This window comes from Physcomitrium patens, chromosome 2 (genome assembly GCF_059467195.1).
Source record: "Physcomitrium patens ecotype Gransden chromosome 2, ASM5946719v1, whole genome shotgun sequence".
NCBI lineage: Eukaryota > Viridiplantae > Streptophyta > Bryopsida > Funariales > Funariaceae > Physcomitrium > Physcomitrium patens.
In genome coordinates this window covers 1,080,316-1,094,362 of record NC_143411.1, presented here as the reverse complement: position 1 = coordinate 1,094,362, position 14,047 = coordinate 1,080,316, and the positions used below count along the sequence as shown (strand labels likewise).

At 36.4% G+C, this 14,047-nt stretch overlaps 1 protein-coding gene across 11 annotated transcripts; it reads left to right on the top strand.

Annotated features, from left to right (window-relative positions):
* Positions 1 to 1,534: 1,534 nt before the first annotated feature.
* On the top strand, positions 1,535 to 10,129 carry LOC112274367 (uncharacterized). 11 transcript variants are annotated; one of them, XM_090256603.1, is made up of 13 exons: positions 1,535 to 2,106; positions 2,811 to 2,959; positions 3,135 to 3,280; positions 3,860 to 3,924; positions 4,086 to 4,153; positions 4,351 to 4,503; positions 4,644 to 4,970; positions 5,139 to 5,236; positions 5,408 to 5,536; positions 6,086 to 6,216; positions 6,592 to 6,755; positions 7,959 to 8,090; positions 8,344 to 10,123. In XM_090256603.1, the coding sequence occupies exons 1-3, from the start codon at positions 2,007 to 2,009 to the stop codon at positions 3,243 to 3,245; spliced, it is 360 nt and encodes a 119-aa protein (XP_090112729.1). In that variant the 5' UTR covers positions 1,535 to 2,006; the 3' UTR covers positions 3,246 to 3,280; positions 3,860 to 3,924; positions 4,086 to 4,153; positions 4,351 to 4,503; positions 4,644 to 4,970; positions 5,139 to 5,236; positions 5,408 to 5,536; positions 6,086 to 6,216; positions 6,592 to 6,755; positions 7,959 to 8,090; positions 8,344 to 10,123. The 11 variants fall into 11 exon arrangements, with proteins under 11 accessions (XP_090112729.1, XP_090112728.1, XP_090112725.1 ...); XM_090256602.1 differs by having other exon boundaries at positions 1,536 to 2,106; positions 3,135 to 3,924; positions 8,388 to 10,124; XM_090256599.1 differs by having other exon boundaries at positions 1,536 to 2,106; positions 3,135 to 3,924; positions 8,344 to 10,124.
* Positions 10,130 to 14,047: the final 3,918 nt, after the last annotated feature.

The window sequence follows — 14,047 nt, the reverse complement described above, 5'->3', positions numbered from 1 at the left end:
AATCCTACTTGAATTAAACCCTTTGCACTCTTGAGTTTCTTTTTAATTTGATTTAGTCCACTTTTAGCACCTCATGTTAACTAATAAATGGATTATATTACAAAATTGGTGAACACAATGGCTAGGTTCATATAATAAAGTTTAGTATCAATTCCCATCAAAGACAATAGACACTAGTGAAACTCACAAAGAAAAGAATTTCTATGGTAATGTTGTATGAACATTCTTGGCCAAAAGAGGTTATGAAAAAAGTAGGACTTTTAAAGTATTTTCAAAAATATGCATGTCACATATAGGTTGTTAACATAAACAAAACACTAACCTCCTTACCCTCAAGATGAGTTGTATTATACTTCTTCTCTAGAGGCCTTTCCACATGGTGTTCAACATACAATTGCATGTCCAAGCAATTGCTACGCATTGACTTAATGATTGTGATCAAAAGACTTTGGTTGGAAGCTTTTTTGTCATTAGCTGGTATCTAGAACTAGCCTTTGTTGTAGTAATGGCAGAGAATAATTTCATGTAAACAACAAGATCCTGTGAACAATCTGTAATAGCATAAATGAAAAATAAGCTCAATGATTGTAATTTACTATTGGAGTTCTTTAATGAGGACTAATTATACACTATAGGAATAAAAGAGGATCTGAAAAACCACATTCAGTAGGACATAATTTGAATTCATATTAAAAAACAGCTTTGACTTGTGGTCATCATCATATCCAACAGAGCTATTAAAACTTTTTGTCAATTAGAACAACAATTTTCTTTCTTCCTTCCTTTTCTCTTCTCTTGTATAAAATCAAAGAAAAGTACCTAGTGGTTTAGGAAAAAAGGCCAAGTCACTAATGTAGAGCTTGAAGAAGCCACAAAAAACAAATTCAAGGTGTGATGTGGGGAATCCTGCTCCATTCACCTCTTTAAGACATAACTTGAAAATACCCTTCTCCACTAGAATTTGGTTGCTGTCAACAAATAATCCTGTAATTCTCTCCACAACATCTTAAAATTGTGTTTACAATTTAACCAAGATAATGCCCCACTTCACACACTTTCCAAAGTTCATCTTGTTGTGTGTGATGAGAGCATTGGAAACAAACCCATCTTTGGAATTATTACATAATGATTCCATTATTTCACATCAAATGATTACAAATATAGTGTATCCATGCAATCAGGTTGATGTTGATGAACATACCGTTTGATACGTGTAACCATGCGTTCAGATTGCTAAAAACACCATCACCTTGAAGAAATTCTATATAAAGTGTGGTCAAAAGTTAAATTTTTTGGTCAGATAGTCATTCCCAATTATGAGTTATGTTGCCATTGGCCCGGCTCCAAGGAGAAAAAAACATAGAAAATCACTGTGAGTTCCATCATCATCCATGCACTAGAAACAGCGTTCCCAGTTCTCCCCTTTCGCCGAATGGTCCAGCGTCCCATCATCGACGAGAATGTACACTACTGAAGCATTGAACAGACACAGAGCAAGTGAAATGTTCAAACATAAACTCTAAATCCAATTCCTCCTCAAAATCCCCAACTCCACATGCGTTCGTCTATTGATTCGCGCTGCGCCATCGCGCAATACCAATCATGTCCAAGCACATCATCATAGCAGTTACATGTCCTCACTCGTAGTAAATGGTCTTTCTTGGATTTGTTGCTTGAGGATGATAATCTAGTCTTTGGAGGTATTGACGTAGCAATGCCGAAGTAGGACGTGATTCAAATTTCCGTATTTTCTTCTTCTTGTGTATTGAGTTCGGTGTTGCGTAGATTAAACACCGCGGAGTTTAATTACGTAAGTTGAGGACATGTAATGAAGGGGTTGGTCTATTGAGGTTTAGTCGGGGTTTTTGCAAGGTCAGGGTGCAATGGTGATCCTGCAAGAGAATTTCGGAGCGGACTGGAGACTCAGACATTGCTACATTCCATAAAGACATCTGTGGGCGTATGCGAGGAGTGAATGCCATCGAGGGAGCAGGTACTTGGATGCGATGGCGCACATCATGCGACTCCTGTGCCGAGGCTACTTCATCGAGCAACATCATCTTGTGTCAGCATCCTCTTGGCATTTATCGCACGTCTCTTCACTAGGTGCTTTTTTCCTCGATACCTCACCTTCATTGTCCTTTCTCTCTTTTTTTCCCTCATAATTCTTGTATATTTAAGCACGAAGTTCAGTATTTTCTGCACTGAAATCCCTGTTTTGGTTGCTGAAGCCTGTAGATTTTAAACTGCTTATCCATGACCTTTCGGAAGTAGCCCATGGCGTTAATGCTGCAGTTAAGTCTTTAGCAAACAAGCACATGCTTGCTGTTGCAGCGGGGCACAAACTTGATCGGCAAGTTCAATTCTGTGACTGAAGTGCAAAATTTTGCTCCTGACAAATTTTAAAATTAAAACCATCTGTCAAATTCTAAGCGTCGGAACTTGTAATTCATGGTTTCACCACTGAGGAAGAATTGTATGCTGTGCATATTTCTTTCAAAATCAGCTCGACTTTGTGCAGCACATAGGGGAGGTGGTCTTGTTCATATTTGTATGTGATGAAAAGAAATATGACATCGTGATGAGACAAGACTAATTTTTACGAGTTGCATGTTTTTTCTAGTAAACGTTGTTGTTGGCTCTCATAACGTAGGATCCTTATTCATAACATCTCTTGAACCTAATACTTATACATCTCTTGAACTTGGGCTTGACAGAATAGCTCTCTTGATACTCTAGTTGTGATGATCGAGCGAGTAGAGAGGCCTGTCATCTGTCGTCTCGCTATGACCTTCGTCCTGAATGTGCAGAATCACATTGTTCGAGTGACTTTGTTTACACAACGCCATCAGCAGGTGCAGATTTTGCTGAAGTTTTGGACCAAAGTGTCCATGACACTAAAACTTCATCAAACTCTTGGTTCAAAATAATCAGTGGTGCTCTCTTTTGGTATAATCAGGTATTGGTTAAGTTGGTGGGGAGTAGGTGCATCCAGTTGATTCTAAAGACTGGACCAACGAAATAAAGTATTGAGGATGCGTCAAGCCTATGGTTGTTGACTTCGTCCTTTGGATTAGAATTTAATTAATGGAAATCTTACAACCCGTTTGTTTATTATGTTGACATGCTTACAGGAGGATGTGAAAGGCAGTAAAGTTGTTTCAGCTACTCAGGAGCTGCATGTGTCAAGAGATGTTGAGCTTGTAAAGGAGAGCGAGGCAAGGGTATACTACCCAACATGTTAACCTACAAGCCCATCATGTCCTGTCTTGCTAAAAAGGTAAAAGTAGACCAGTTCCATGAACTTGCGAAGTGGATAGAAGAAGCCGTAGTGCCCTCTGATGGGGTGTTTATATACTACGAAATCCAACTTTATTCTGTAGTCTCGTGATTTTGAAAGAGCAATAGCTCTTTATCTCGCTTGCATCAGAAGCGGCCTTCGTCTCTGGATGGTGAGTACTTTTGATGACTTTCTTGAAGGAGATGTTTCAGGACGTGTTGCTTCTGCATACTAAGGGTTTACATTATTCTTGAGGCAACGACTCCTTTTGGATAAATATCTTCCGATTCGTTTTCTGATAACCTTTTTGGCGATTAAAAGTACTCTGGTTTGTTTTTCGTGAGTAGGCTGATTATTGCAAAATTTTGTGTATTAATGCGTATATTATTTTGTATATTGGATTCTCCTGTGAGAGAGAGGAAGACTGATGGGGCAGGAATGATCTAATGGCATGGGGAACATTATAGCTCGGTTTATGATGGCGTTGGCAAAGGATGATGAAGTATCTATTATGATGGACTTGGTTGCTAAAGTTTTTCCCACCATAAATTCAAATACCAAGTGATTGCCGCTTTTCAGTGTCTCGGCAGGCATTTGCAACCTGATCCCGCCCTTCTATCTTCCTCTTTATTGAAAAATTAAAGGTACTCTAGCTTACACAGTTGTGTTTTTTAACTAGCATTCGTTTTATTATATCCGTCCTGTCATACGTAGTTAATTTGCATATTGTGGTCTTAACAACGTCCTCCCTACGTTGTAGTAGAAAATTATCACCACATTTCTTGAATGTGAGTTTCTGTGATAGGCATAAATGAGCAACAGATGGGGTTTTACTTGAACGTCTACATTCAAGGAGTCAGTCAAGTCGACAAGGTAGTTACCTCATCAAGATCAAATCTTTACTAATCTGCACACCCTGATTGTCCACAGATGAAGTTGCCAGTTTTATACCTTAGATAGTGGTTAGTTGCAAAGCAAGGGAATGTCGCTTTATGCTGCCAGTAGTAATTCTCGAAATCATTTGATGTGTCTATATTTCATTTACAATGGCATCTGTCTTCAATTCCTAGGATTTGCACTTTACGTGGGAAATCGTATGGGAAATCTGCAAGATTGTTACAAGCACTTATTTGCACGAGGTTCGAGAGACCCAGTGGGCATTTTGCTTCTTGCTGCGCTTCTATCTAGGAAACTCAACTTTATATTGATAATTACCCAGTCAGGTAAGTAGGGTTCATCTGAGAATCCTTATTGACACAGTTCTGTGACCTCTAAAAACTCACTCACATTGCTTTTGGATGAAGTTGGACAAACTTGTTTGAAATTGGCTTGAATTAATGATTCGTCCTTCCTGTGCGTACAGATTTCGCAAGGCCTTGATCTCTTGGATGAGATGCAAGCAAGGGAGTTAGAGCCATCTTCTTTTTCATTGAGCCCGTTTATTAGCGAATTTGAATGGAAGACAATGATTGATGAGGATGGATACATGTGAGGAGTTGTAGGAACTATATATGTATGGCGCTCTACGTCGGTATGAATATTAAGAAGGCTTTTCAAGTTAAATTACTAACACTTGCCTTGGTCTTGATGGAAGGTAGGCATTTGAAATGAAAGCGGCAATGTTTACACTGGAAGTGTAGCCAACTGTGGTCACATACCACTGATAAGTTCTGGCGTTAAGATTGGGGATGTGAGTCTTATTTTCTTGAATCTATCAGCGCTTGATCATTTATTTTGAAATTGGAGACAAACATGAGATACTGTGGAATTTTAAGGCGATAATTGTTCAAGAAACTTCTGAATTTGTTGGATTTATTACTAATATGAGATTTTCTGATACTATGTGGTATTGTATCAGCTGGAGAAGGCGTGTAGATTATTTCCTGAAATGAAGAAGCTTGGTGTGGATGTCAATACTTATTGCTATAACCTCTTATTCAGCGCTTTGTTGTACAGGTTATATACTAACTGGTCAAGAGACTGTGGCTTATGTTGGAAGTCTTTAGGAATCTATAAGACAATTTATGTTTTTAGTTCCTGTTGCTTTATTCAGCTTAGAGTCTTCATGTTATTTCTTAGCTTGACATCCACAATCTGAATTTCTTTTACGCATGTTGTGAGACCCAGGAATGGTTTGATGGAGCACCAGCAGTTATGAAGGAGATGGATGCAACCGGTGTGAAGCCAGATGTTCATGCGTACCGTCTTCTAATATTTGCATGCTCCCTGAGCAAAGATGAAGACCGAGCGGATCAGGTGCCCAGTCAAAAAAAATTGTCACACCCTTGCTGAGGCAGTCAACCGCACTTTTGCTAATGAACGATCTCAGTTGATTAAAAGTTAAAGATATGAGATTAATTCATAGCAAGTCGGTGGGGGCAATTTTTAGTGTTCATACTTCAACACTCGGAAGTCCCTGAAGCCATAGTGGGTTATGTAACTGTCTGGGAAAATGCAAGAACGTGGGATAAGGCCAAACGAATCCATCTACACTGTAGTGATCATTGTTTACTCAGAATGTGGAAATGTTGATCGTGGTATTGTGGCACGCAGATATTTTTTTCCTCATTCGTTGGAAACTTAGTATTTCTTAAACAGTCGATGGTTTAGATCTATCCACTTTAACATGTAAATCTGCAATTGAGAGATGTTTCTTTTATCCCACTGACTAGTCTGCGACTGTCTGTGGCTTGCTGTGACTAGACTTGCAGGTTTTCATGAAACGAATCTCACGTGACTACTGCCTCTCTCTTAATTGCGTGATAAAATTATAGTCTAACATTATTGAACATTGTTGTTGTTCAGATGATTAGGAACTTAGAAAAAAGTGGGAAACAGCAGGAATTGAGGCCAAGAGTGCTGTTTTGCATGGGATTTCTGTAACTGGCCGCGTGGAGGAAGCCCTAGATTTATATGCCGCTTTCAAAATGGAACACGTACTACCACATTGATATGCAGTTGGCTCACTATTGGTCGTGAATTATTTTTGATTTATTGCTCTCCTGGATGATCCATGTTACCGAGCCATACATTTTATTATAGATAAGACGTCTTTGTGTGCGTATATAAGCCTCCATAATTGTTGCAGGTGTGCCCAGTGATATGCTTAAAAGCATCTAGCAGTTTATTTGCGAAAATTTGGGACTCCTGGCTTACAAGCTGGAATGTTTTTCTTAATATGTACAAGTCCATTTATGTACAATTATCAGCTACTAGTATTGAAATTTTCAGCTATAGTTAGGTGTCGTGCACAGTGTTGCAGGATATACGACATTTTTTCACCTAGCTCTTTCTTGTGTGGCTGTATGCAGGCAGCGCTTGGGAAAGTAGGGAACTTGAACAGGATGTTTGAGGTGTTTGAAGATGCTCGAGGAGCTGATAAGTGGAATTTCATGAATTTAAGGCAACATGCTGAGCATCTTAACGTCCGATGTTTAAATGCAGTTTTGGCATGTATCCATCACAACCAGCTTGGGTACGGTTATGTAATGCTGGGTTAATTTCTGTTCAAAAAACTTTCATCCTTCTGCTAGTTGTCGAGTTCGTGAAAATGCATCGTTTCAGTATTCTAGTATGTTCATATGTTTTCTGACTAATGGGATAAACCCAACAAGATATCTGAGCTTGCTTCAAGTGTGGTCTTGCGGTAAAGGTTCCTAGGTATTCTAACATAGGAAGACGAGATCTAATCGTCTATCATTTGTTATTCATCACTTGAATTTTCTACTGCGATCCCTATGAAAGATGTCTTCTAGTTACGTTGGGTTGTTATTTTTTAAAATTGCAGTGTCTGGTATTTGCCGTAAGTGCAGTCCAAACCTAATAATTAGCCATACCATAGCATGTATGATTTGAAGCTTCTATTTGTACTCTTTTTAGTTGTGTAGTATCATGTATCGCTGTATTATATATATATATATATATATATATATATGGGTATAACTATATACAGTCAAAGAAACAGCTCATCACAATTATCAATATCATGTATCATAACTATCAATATAATGTATCACAACTATGTAATAATATGTAATAACATGGTAGCATCAGAACTTGTATGTGCTTAAGCAGTTGAATGTGTTTAAGCACATACAAGTTCTGTTCTCATATGTTTGAACTAAATGAAATTAAAGATGGTAATGACAAAATCGTTCTGCGAAAATCCTGTAGAACTGGTCACAGATTGCCTTCAGTTTTTGGCACTCATGTGTAGAATGTGTGAAGAAAGAGCAGGGTTAAGGGCTCAAGGGTTTTCCATAGTGGAGATAGTAAGCTTAGTATCCTCCTCCAGATCATTACAATCTCTTAATTGAGCATTAGCTGAATCGAAACTGTGTCACTTGTTGTACGAATCAACAAAAGCAGGTCATTTTAATGGGTTTTTCTTTGAAGGAAATATCATGGCTTCGTTGAATCTAGAATGTTTGCTGCTGAGAACAAACTTGGTGATTGTTGTGCAAAGAGAGCTGATTGGATCATCCACTCATACTGGATAAATGTAGGTGTGTAGTGCGATTACTGGAGCTTTGTGCACAACTCACAGTTGCAGTTTGTGGCATTCTACAACACTCAAATGCTACAGGATATGCCTCATCTGATGAAGGGGTCCGGTTGAATACCATTTATTCTAGCAGTCCGTGACCTTTTCTTGAAGTTTTGATAGGTGTGCCTGCAGTTTCTGCGCTAAATCAGCTAGTTGAGGTGATGGAAAGACGTGAAGCCAGCACAAGAACAGCAGCAAACAGGGCTATGGGGGTACAAATCCGTGAGCGGCCATCGAAGCGGCAAAGAAGAAGCTTTGAGACAGGTGATCAAGATGAGTCACAGGATAACAGTTCAAGTAGTATGCTTATCATTTTTGGAGCAGAGAATACAGAAACCACTTGTGGGAGTTTGGAGAGCGTTTGCTATAGTCCTTTACTGTATGGCAACTTGCTCGCTCTTCTTCTGTGTGTGTTCTGGGAGTCAACATTGGCAGTTCAAATTCAATTGCACATGTAGGAAATTTTCAATTCATTCAAGTTGTCATTTATGAGCTCCTGATATTGTGCTGTTGATAGATTTTTTACCTTGGTCAACCTATGCATCACAAATTCTTTTTCAGAATTTAGATGCAAACGCGGACAATCGTCAAACTGCAGCAGAGTTTCTGAGCTGGATAATTTGCCCCTCAAGTTCGAAAGAGAGCTTACATCGTTTCTCAAATTCTTGAAGCTGCTGAAGATGGGCAGTCTATTTGTAATGAAAGGATGATTGTAGGGAATCGTTTAGAAAACCTGATGGTACAAGAAAGTTACTGGACTTCAAGCAATATGGAATGGATTGCTTTCCATTCACGCCTTGTAGCATCTGTGAATCACCCGTCAATTGTGCCGGCGATCATGTCAGTGGGGGAACACGTCATGTCTCAAATTCGTCCATATTGCAAAATCTGACAGCATGGCTGTTGAGATTGCGCAATCTTGGAAGAGAGCTTCAAGTGCTGCACTTTGAAGGTGGAGAGCTTCAACAATGTTACTCTTCTTACTCCTTATGAGTTTCTGAAGGTTCTTAGACCCTGGGAAAGAAGGGCTTGCTTGGTCTCTATCTGCTTTTGTCTGCCTCTATCGTCTGCGCACTGATCATTCACAAAGGGAATCTCCAGCCTGGTGGAGAAATTCAATCGTATTTATTCCGAGTCTGGATTCTTGGTATCGAACCAAGGTTGGCGGCGAATTCAATTTTGCAATGTCGTGTGTGGCTGATTCATTCTAGGGGTCCCAACCTTCTTGTGTGAGTGTTCGAACTTGAAAGCTATCTCAATCCTCATAAGCTGGGTAATTTGCAACATTGACATCAACATTTGCCCTTTTCCCTCGATCTTAATTGTTCTGATAACACCTTTTTGGTGGGAGGCTTTTACAGGATGTAAGAGCAGTAAAGCTGCCCTCTTCGTTCACCTTGATACCAAAATGTTTTTGCTAGTTTAACCCCTGGTCAAACCTCGTCATCTTACAGCATGTGATTCTAGATTTACTGTCAGACGGGTTGTTGCAGCTTGTGTTCATCATTGGGTGCAGTCAAGTGTGATGAACTCAGAGAATGTAGAAACTATGTATCATGGGAGCATTCAAATGCTAGAGGATTTACACACTGGTTACAGGCTTACAACCTGAGCTGGTGCAATCCGTGGTGACACCGATTTGGCTGAGGCGGTAGGAAATTTAGAACTGTACATAAAACAGTTGAAGACATTTTATAACATAGTAGGAATGGGAAGGATACTTGGGTGCATGTTCAGCAAGGTACATATTACCTTGCCTCTTTTGTGAAATAAGGAAAAGTGACTATTTCTTGCATCCTTATGAAGTTGATGTTGTGGACTTAATGTTGTGGACTTATCTAAGTATTGTATAACACTTCAGATCCTCCTCCTATCCCCCTTCCCCTCCCCCCTCCTTCTTTGTGGCTTCTTGTGGGTTCAGCCACCCTCTCCTCTACTAGAGCCAACCTTTCTTACTAGGAACCCAAATTTCACCACTCAATGAAATTCATGCCACACAATAGGTTCAAGAGGTGGAATGGAGGAATTGGTAGTTCAATTAACTTAATGCCCTCCAGGCAATGATTACAAATATTAAATAAAAAGATTTAATGAAATTCACTATGGTCCTTCAAGACTATTTGCATGATCTTTACTAAATTTTGTATGATTATAAAATTATAGTTAATTAGAATAAATAAATAAATAATTAGTTGAAATTTATAAATTATTATTGCTTAAATAGTTGATGGTAAAAGTAATGAGTTGAATTATTACCGTTAATCTATAATAAAAATAAAATCTTAAAATAAAAGTTAAAAGTAAATTTAAAATTAAAATAGAAAAGATTAAAGATTAAAAGTTGAAAATTAAAAATTAAAATTCAAAAGTTGAAATATAGAAGTTACGAGTTATTGGAAAAAATTCAAGTAAAAATAGAACTAAAAGAGATAAAAGCAAAGGTACATTGTGTCATTAACATGAATTATAAGATGATATATAAGTCAATGAAATTTATGTCAAAGAAAAAGTGAAAAAATAGAAATAAAGAAGTATATATATTAAAAAGGGATTAGAATGGCTTATTACTAAAAGACAAGAAAATTTGAGACTCTTGAATCTAAACAAGAAGTAAGAAAGAAGTTGATAAGAGTGAAGAGGGCTTCACTCTTGTCTCTATATATACTATCTAATTAAGGGCTATGTGACGATGTTCTATAGGACACATGCCTTGACTTACAAGGCAAGTTTTTCTATGTGTAGATTACATAGTTAGCTTGGTCTTCAAGCTAACAACATATGTAGCACATGGCCAACTTTTTGACTACGTTTCTAACCTAAAAAGTCAATTATAGAAACTTATAAAATCAAAGCAGTATCTATGAAGCTTCTAAGAAGCTAGTATAGAAGATATTATAGAATTAACTTACTTTTATCTACTTCAACTTATTTCTAATTATTTATAGAGGTAATTATTGGCTTACATATGTATGTCCGTGACATTATTCCCCCCTTCTAGGGACGAGTTCTACGAAGAGTGGTCATCATATGTTGAAAAAATCTATGATGCAATAAATTGTATTTGCTACATATTCACATCATTGTTCTCTTCAAAGATGGTTGATAGGGCCTCTCAATTATCGATAATATCTCATATTAAGGTAGAAAGACCAACCTATTATTTTATTGTTGTTGAGGCCTTCATAACTTCCTTCAAATAAAATATTTGGAACATCGTCAGGAGTTGTTCCTACTTCTAATAAAATAACCAAAAATTGACAGTCTCTTTGAAGGTCGTGATACCAAATGCATTGTATCTCGCCATCTATTTGAGAAAATACATATTGTTCTTGAGGATCTTCATCTCGATTGCATCGTCTTAAAGGTTGTGACAATCACAATGTCTTGTTTGGCAAGTGAGCAAATGAAGGCTCTTCAATAAAATCTACTAGTTGTTGGTTCTCCATCTCTTTAGTGTCACAAATACAAAGAAGCTACAAATAAGGATTGAAAGTAGAATGTTAACTTGCCTAGATCTTATTTCTTTTATAGGAAAGGTCTTCATCTTGATTTTGATGGATGTCATCAATTAAAAGCCTCCACCCTTTTTTATTGCATTTCCAAGATTCTTTACTACCTCCCATGTGCATTCACTAATATCATATCCATGCTAATAGATAAGATATTTTAATTTATTTTAGCGTCGACTTGAATCTAGAACTTCTTTCACTTTGAACTCTTTATTATTGTCCACTTCTATAAGAGGAGGTGGAGCTTGTCATCTTCTTGGTATGTCCACTGTCTTGTATAATTCAAGAAGAGACACATGGAATATTTGATGGATTTTAATTGATTTTGGTAGGTATAAACGATATGCAACTAGATTGATTTGTGTAGAAATAGGGAATGGTCCAAGCCTATGATAGTCCAACTTATCACAAAGATGAGTGATCTTAATATTGTAACAAATTAACCATAACTTGTCATCCATATGGAATGGTGGTTGTTCCTTTCAATAGATATCTGTATTAACCTTTTATTTTTCTTGAGCTTCTTTTAACTGCGCCTTCATTGTTGCATGTAGCTTTGACAAATGATTTGCCAAATCTTCCGCCGTAGGATTATCAACTTTTGAAAAGTCAAAAGTATCAAGTCGTGGATGATAATCATAATTAGCAAAAAAAGGTGTTTATTTTGTAGAAAAATGTACCATGTTATTATAAGCAAACTTTGCCAATGACAAAAGAGTTGTCTAATTAACTTGTTGGTAGTTGATGGTACATCTTAAATACTGCTTCAAAACTTGATTAACATACTTTATTTATCTATTAGTTTAAAGATAGAATGTTGAAGATAATTTTATATCTACTTTTAAAATCTTGAAAAGAGTCTACATAAATTTTGATATAAACTGAGTTTTCCTATCAGATATAATATCTTTGGGTTATCCATGTTAGTGATAGATGTTGTCAAGAAAGAATTTAGCTGTTTCTTTACCTATAATAGATTTTATACATGATACAAAATGTGCCATCTTAGAAAAAAAATCTACTATCATGAATATAGAGTCGTAAGGACTTAAGATTAGAAGATCCTTGATAAAATCCATAGAAACAGAAGACCATGGTTATCTTAGAATGAATAATGGTTTAAAAAGTCTGTAAGGTTGGTGACGAGGAGTTTTTGATCTTGAGCAAACATTGCTTGACTGAACAAAGTCTTTCACACCCTTCCACATTTGTGGCCACCAAAAATCTCTAAATATAAGTTCTAAAGTCTTGTTGTATCCAAAATGTCCTACTATTGGAAGGTTGTGACATACTTGAATAACACATAATCATGCTTTTCCTTTTAGAACATATAATTGACCTTCGAAATATAGTGGATTGTTTTTGAATTCAAATTTAGAAGTATCTTAGAATTTAGAAGAAGGATTCTTGATATTATAAATAAGAGGATCAAAAGATATACTTGCTGGATTTGTTTTACAAAGATCAAATCAATGGTCAATATTGATTTCATTACTCGAAGATAAAAATAATCTAGCTTTAAGAGAATCATTCTTTGTTGATCAAAAGATACATCTTCTTCTTTTGGTCTAAGATAAGAATATCTAGAAATGGCATCTAACAAATCTTATTATTTTTTGGATCAATATATGAACTTGAAATCAAATCTTGATAAAGACATGTTCCAAAAAGTTTGGCAATAATTTAAAACACGTGCTCATATGAAATACTTGAGATTCTTGTGGTCCATATACATGGTGATTGGATTAGAAGCACCTTCTCAATAATGATGCCATTCTTAAAATGAATCCATGATTGCAAAAATCTCTTTGTCATAGATTTTATAGTTAATATCGATTACTGAAAATTATTTGGAATGAAAAGCTACTAGGTGAAGTTTATCATCTGCTTCCATTTGTGATAATATAACATCCAAAGTAAAGTCTAATGCATCTATTTCCATAAAAAATGCCTTAGAAAAGTTGACGCAATACAAGATTGGTACAAAAATAAAGGCTGACTTTAAAGTTTCAAAAGATACTTCAACTTCTTTACTCTACTCAAGTTTATCTTTGCAAATCAAACATGTAAGTGGAGCTACAACTTGAGAGAATTCTTTGATGAAGATCCGATAATAATTAAAAAATCTCAAAAAGAATTGGCCATCTTTTACTGTTATTAAAATCTTCCAATTCATAATCGTCTGAATTTTTTTAAGATCTATCATAAATCCATCATTTGAAATGATGTATTCTAAAAAAGTGCCTTGAGTAGAGTGGAATACACTTTTCTATCTTGGCATAGAATCTCACATCTCTTAATTTTTGTAAAACACAACAAACATAAAGTTCATGTTTATTGGTATTCTTAGAATAGATCAAGATGACATCTAGATAACAAACAACAAAATTCTCCAAAAACTCTCAAAAAAAATTATTTATTAGTTGTTGAAAAGCTGTTGGTGTATTTGTAAGTCCAAAAGGCATGACGTTGTATTCAAAATGCCTATACCTAGTTTGAAATGTAGTCTTCCATTTATTTATTTTTTTAATACATACTAGATTGTATGCTCTATATAGATCTATTTTTGTATAGATCTTAGTTTGATTTAGTTGATCGAGAAGTCTGGATATCAAAGATAGAGGGTACCTATTCTTAATGGTGGTTTTCTTGAGTCCTTGATAATCAACACACATCTGCAATGATCCAACTTTCTTCTTTACAAATAAGATT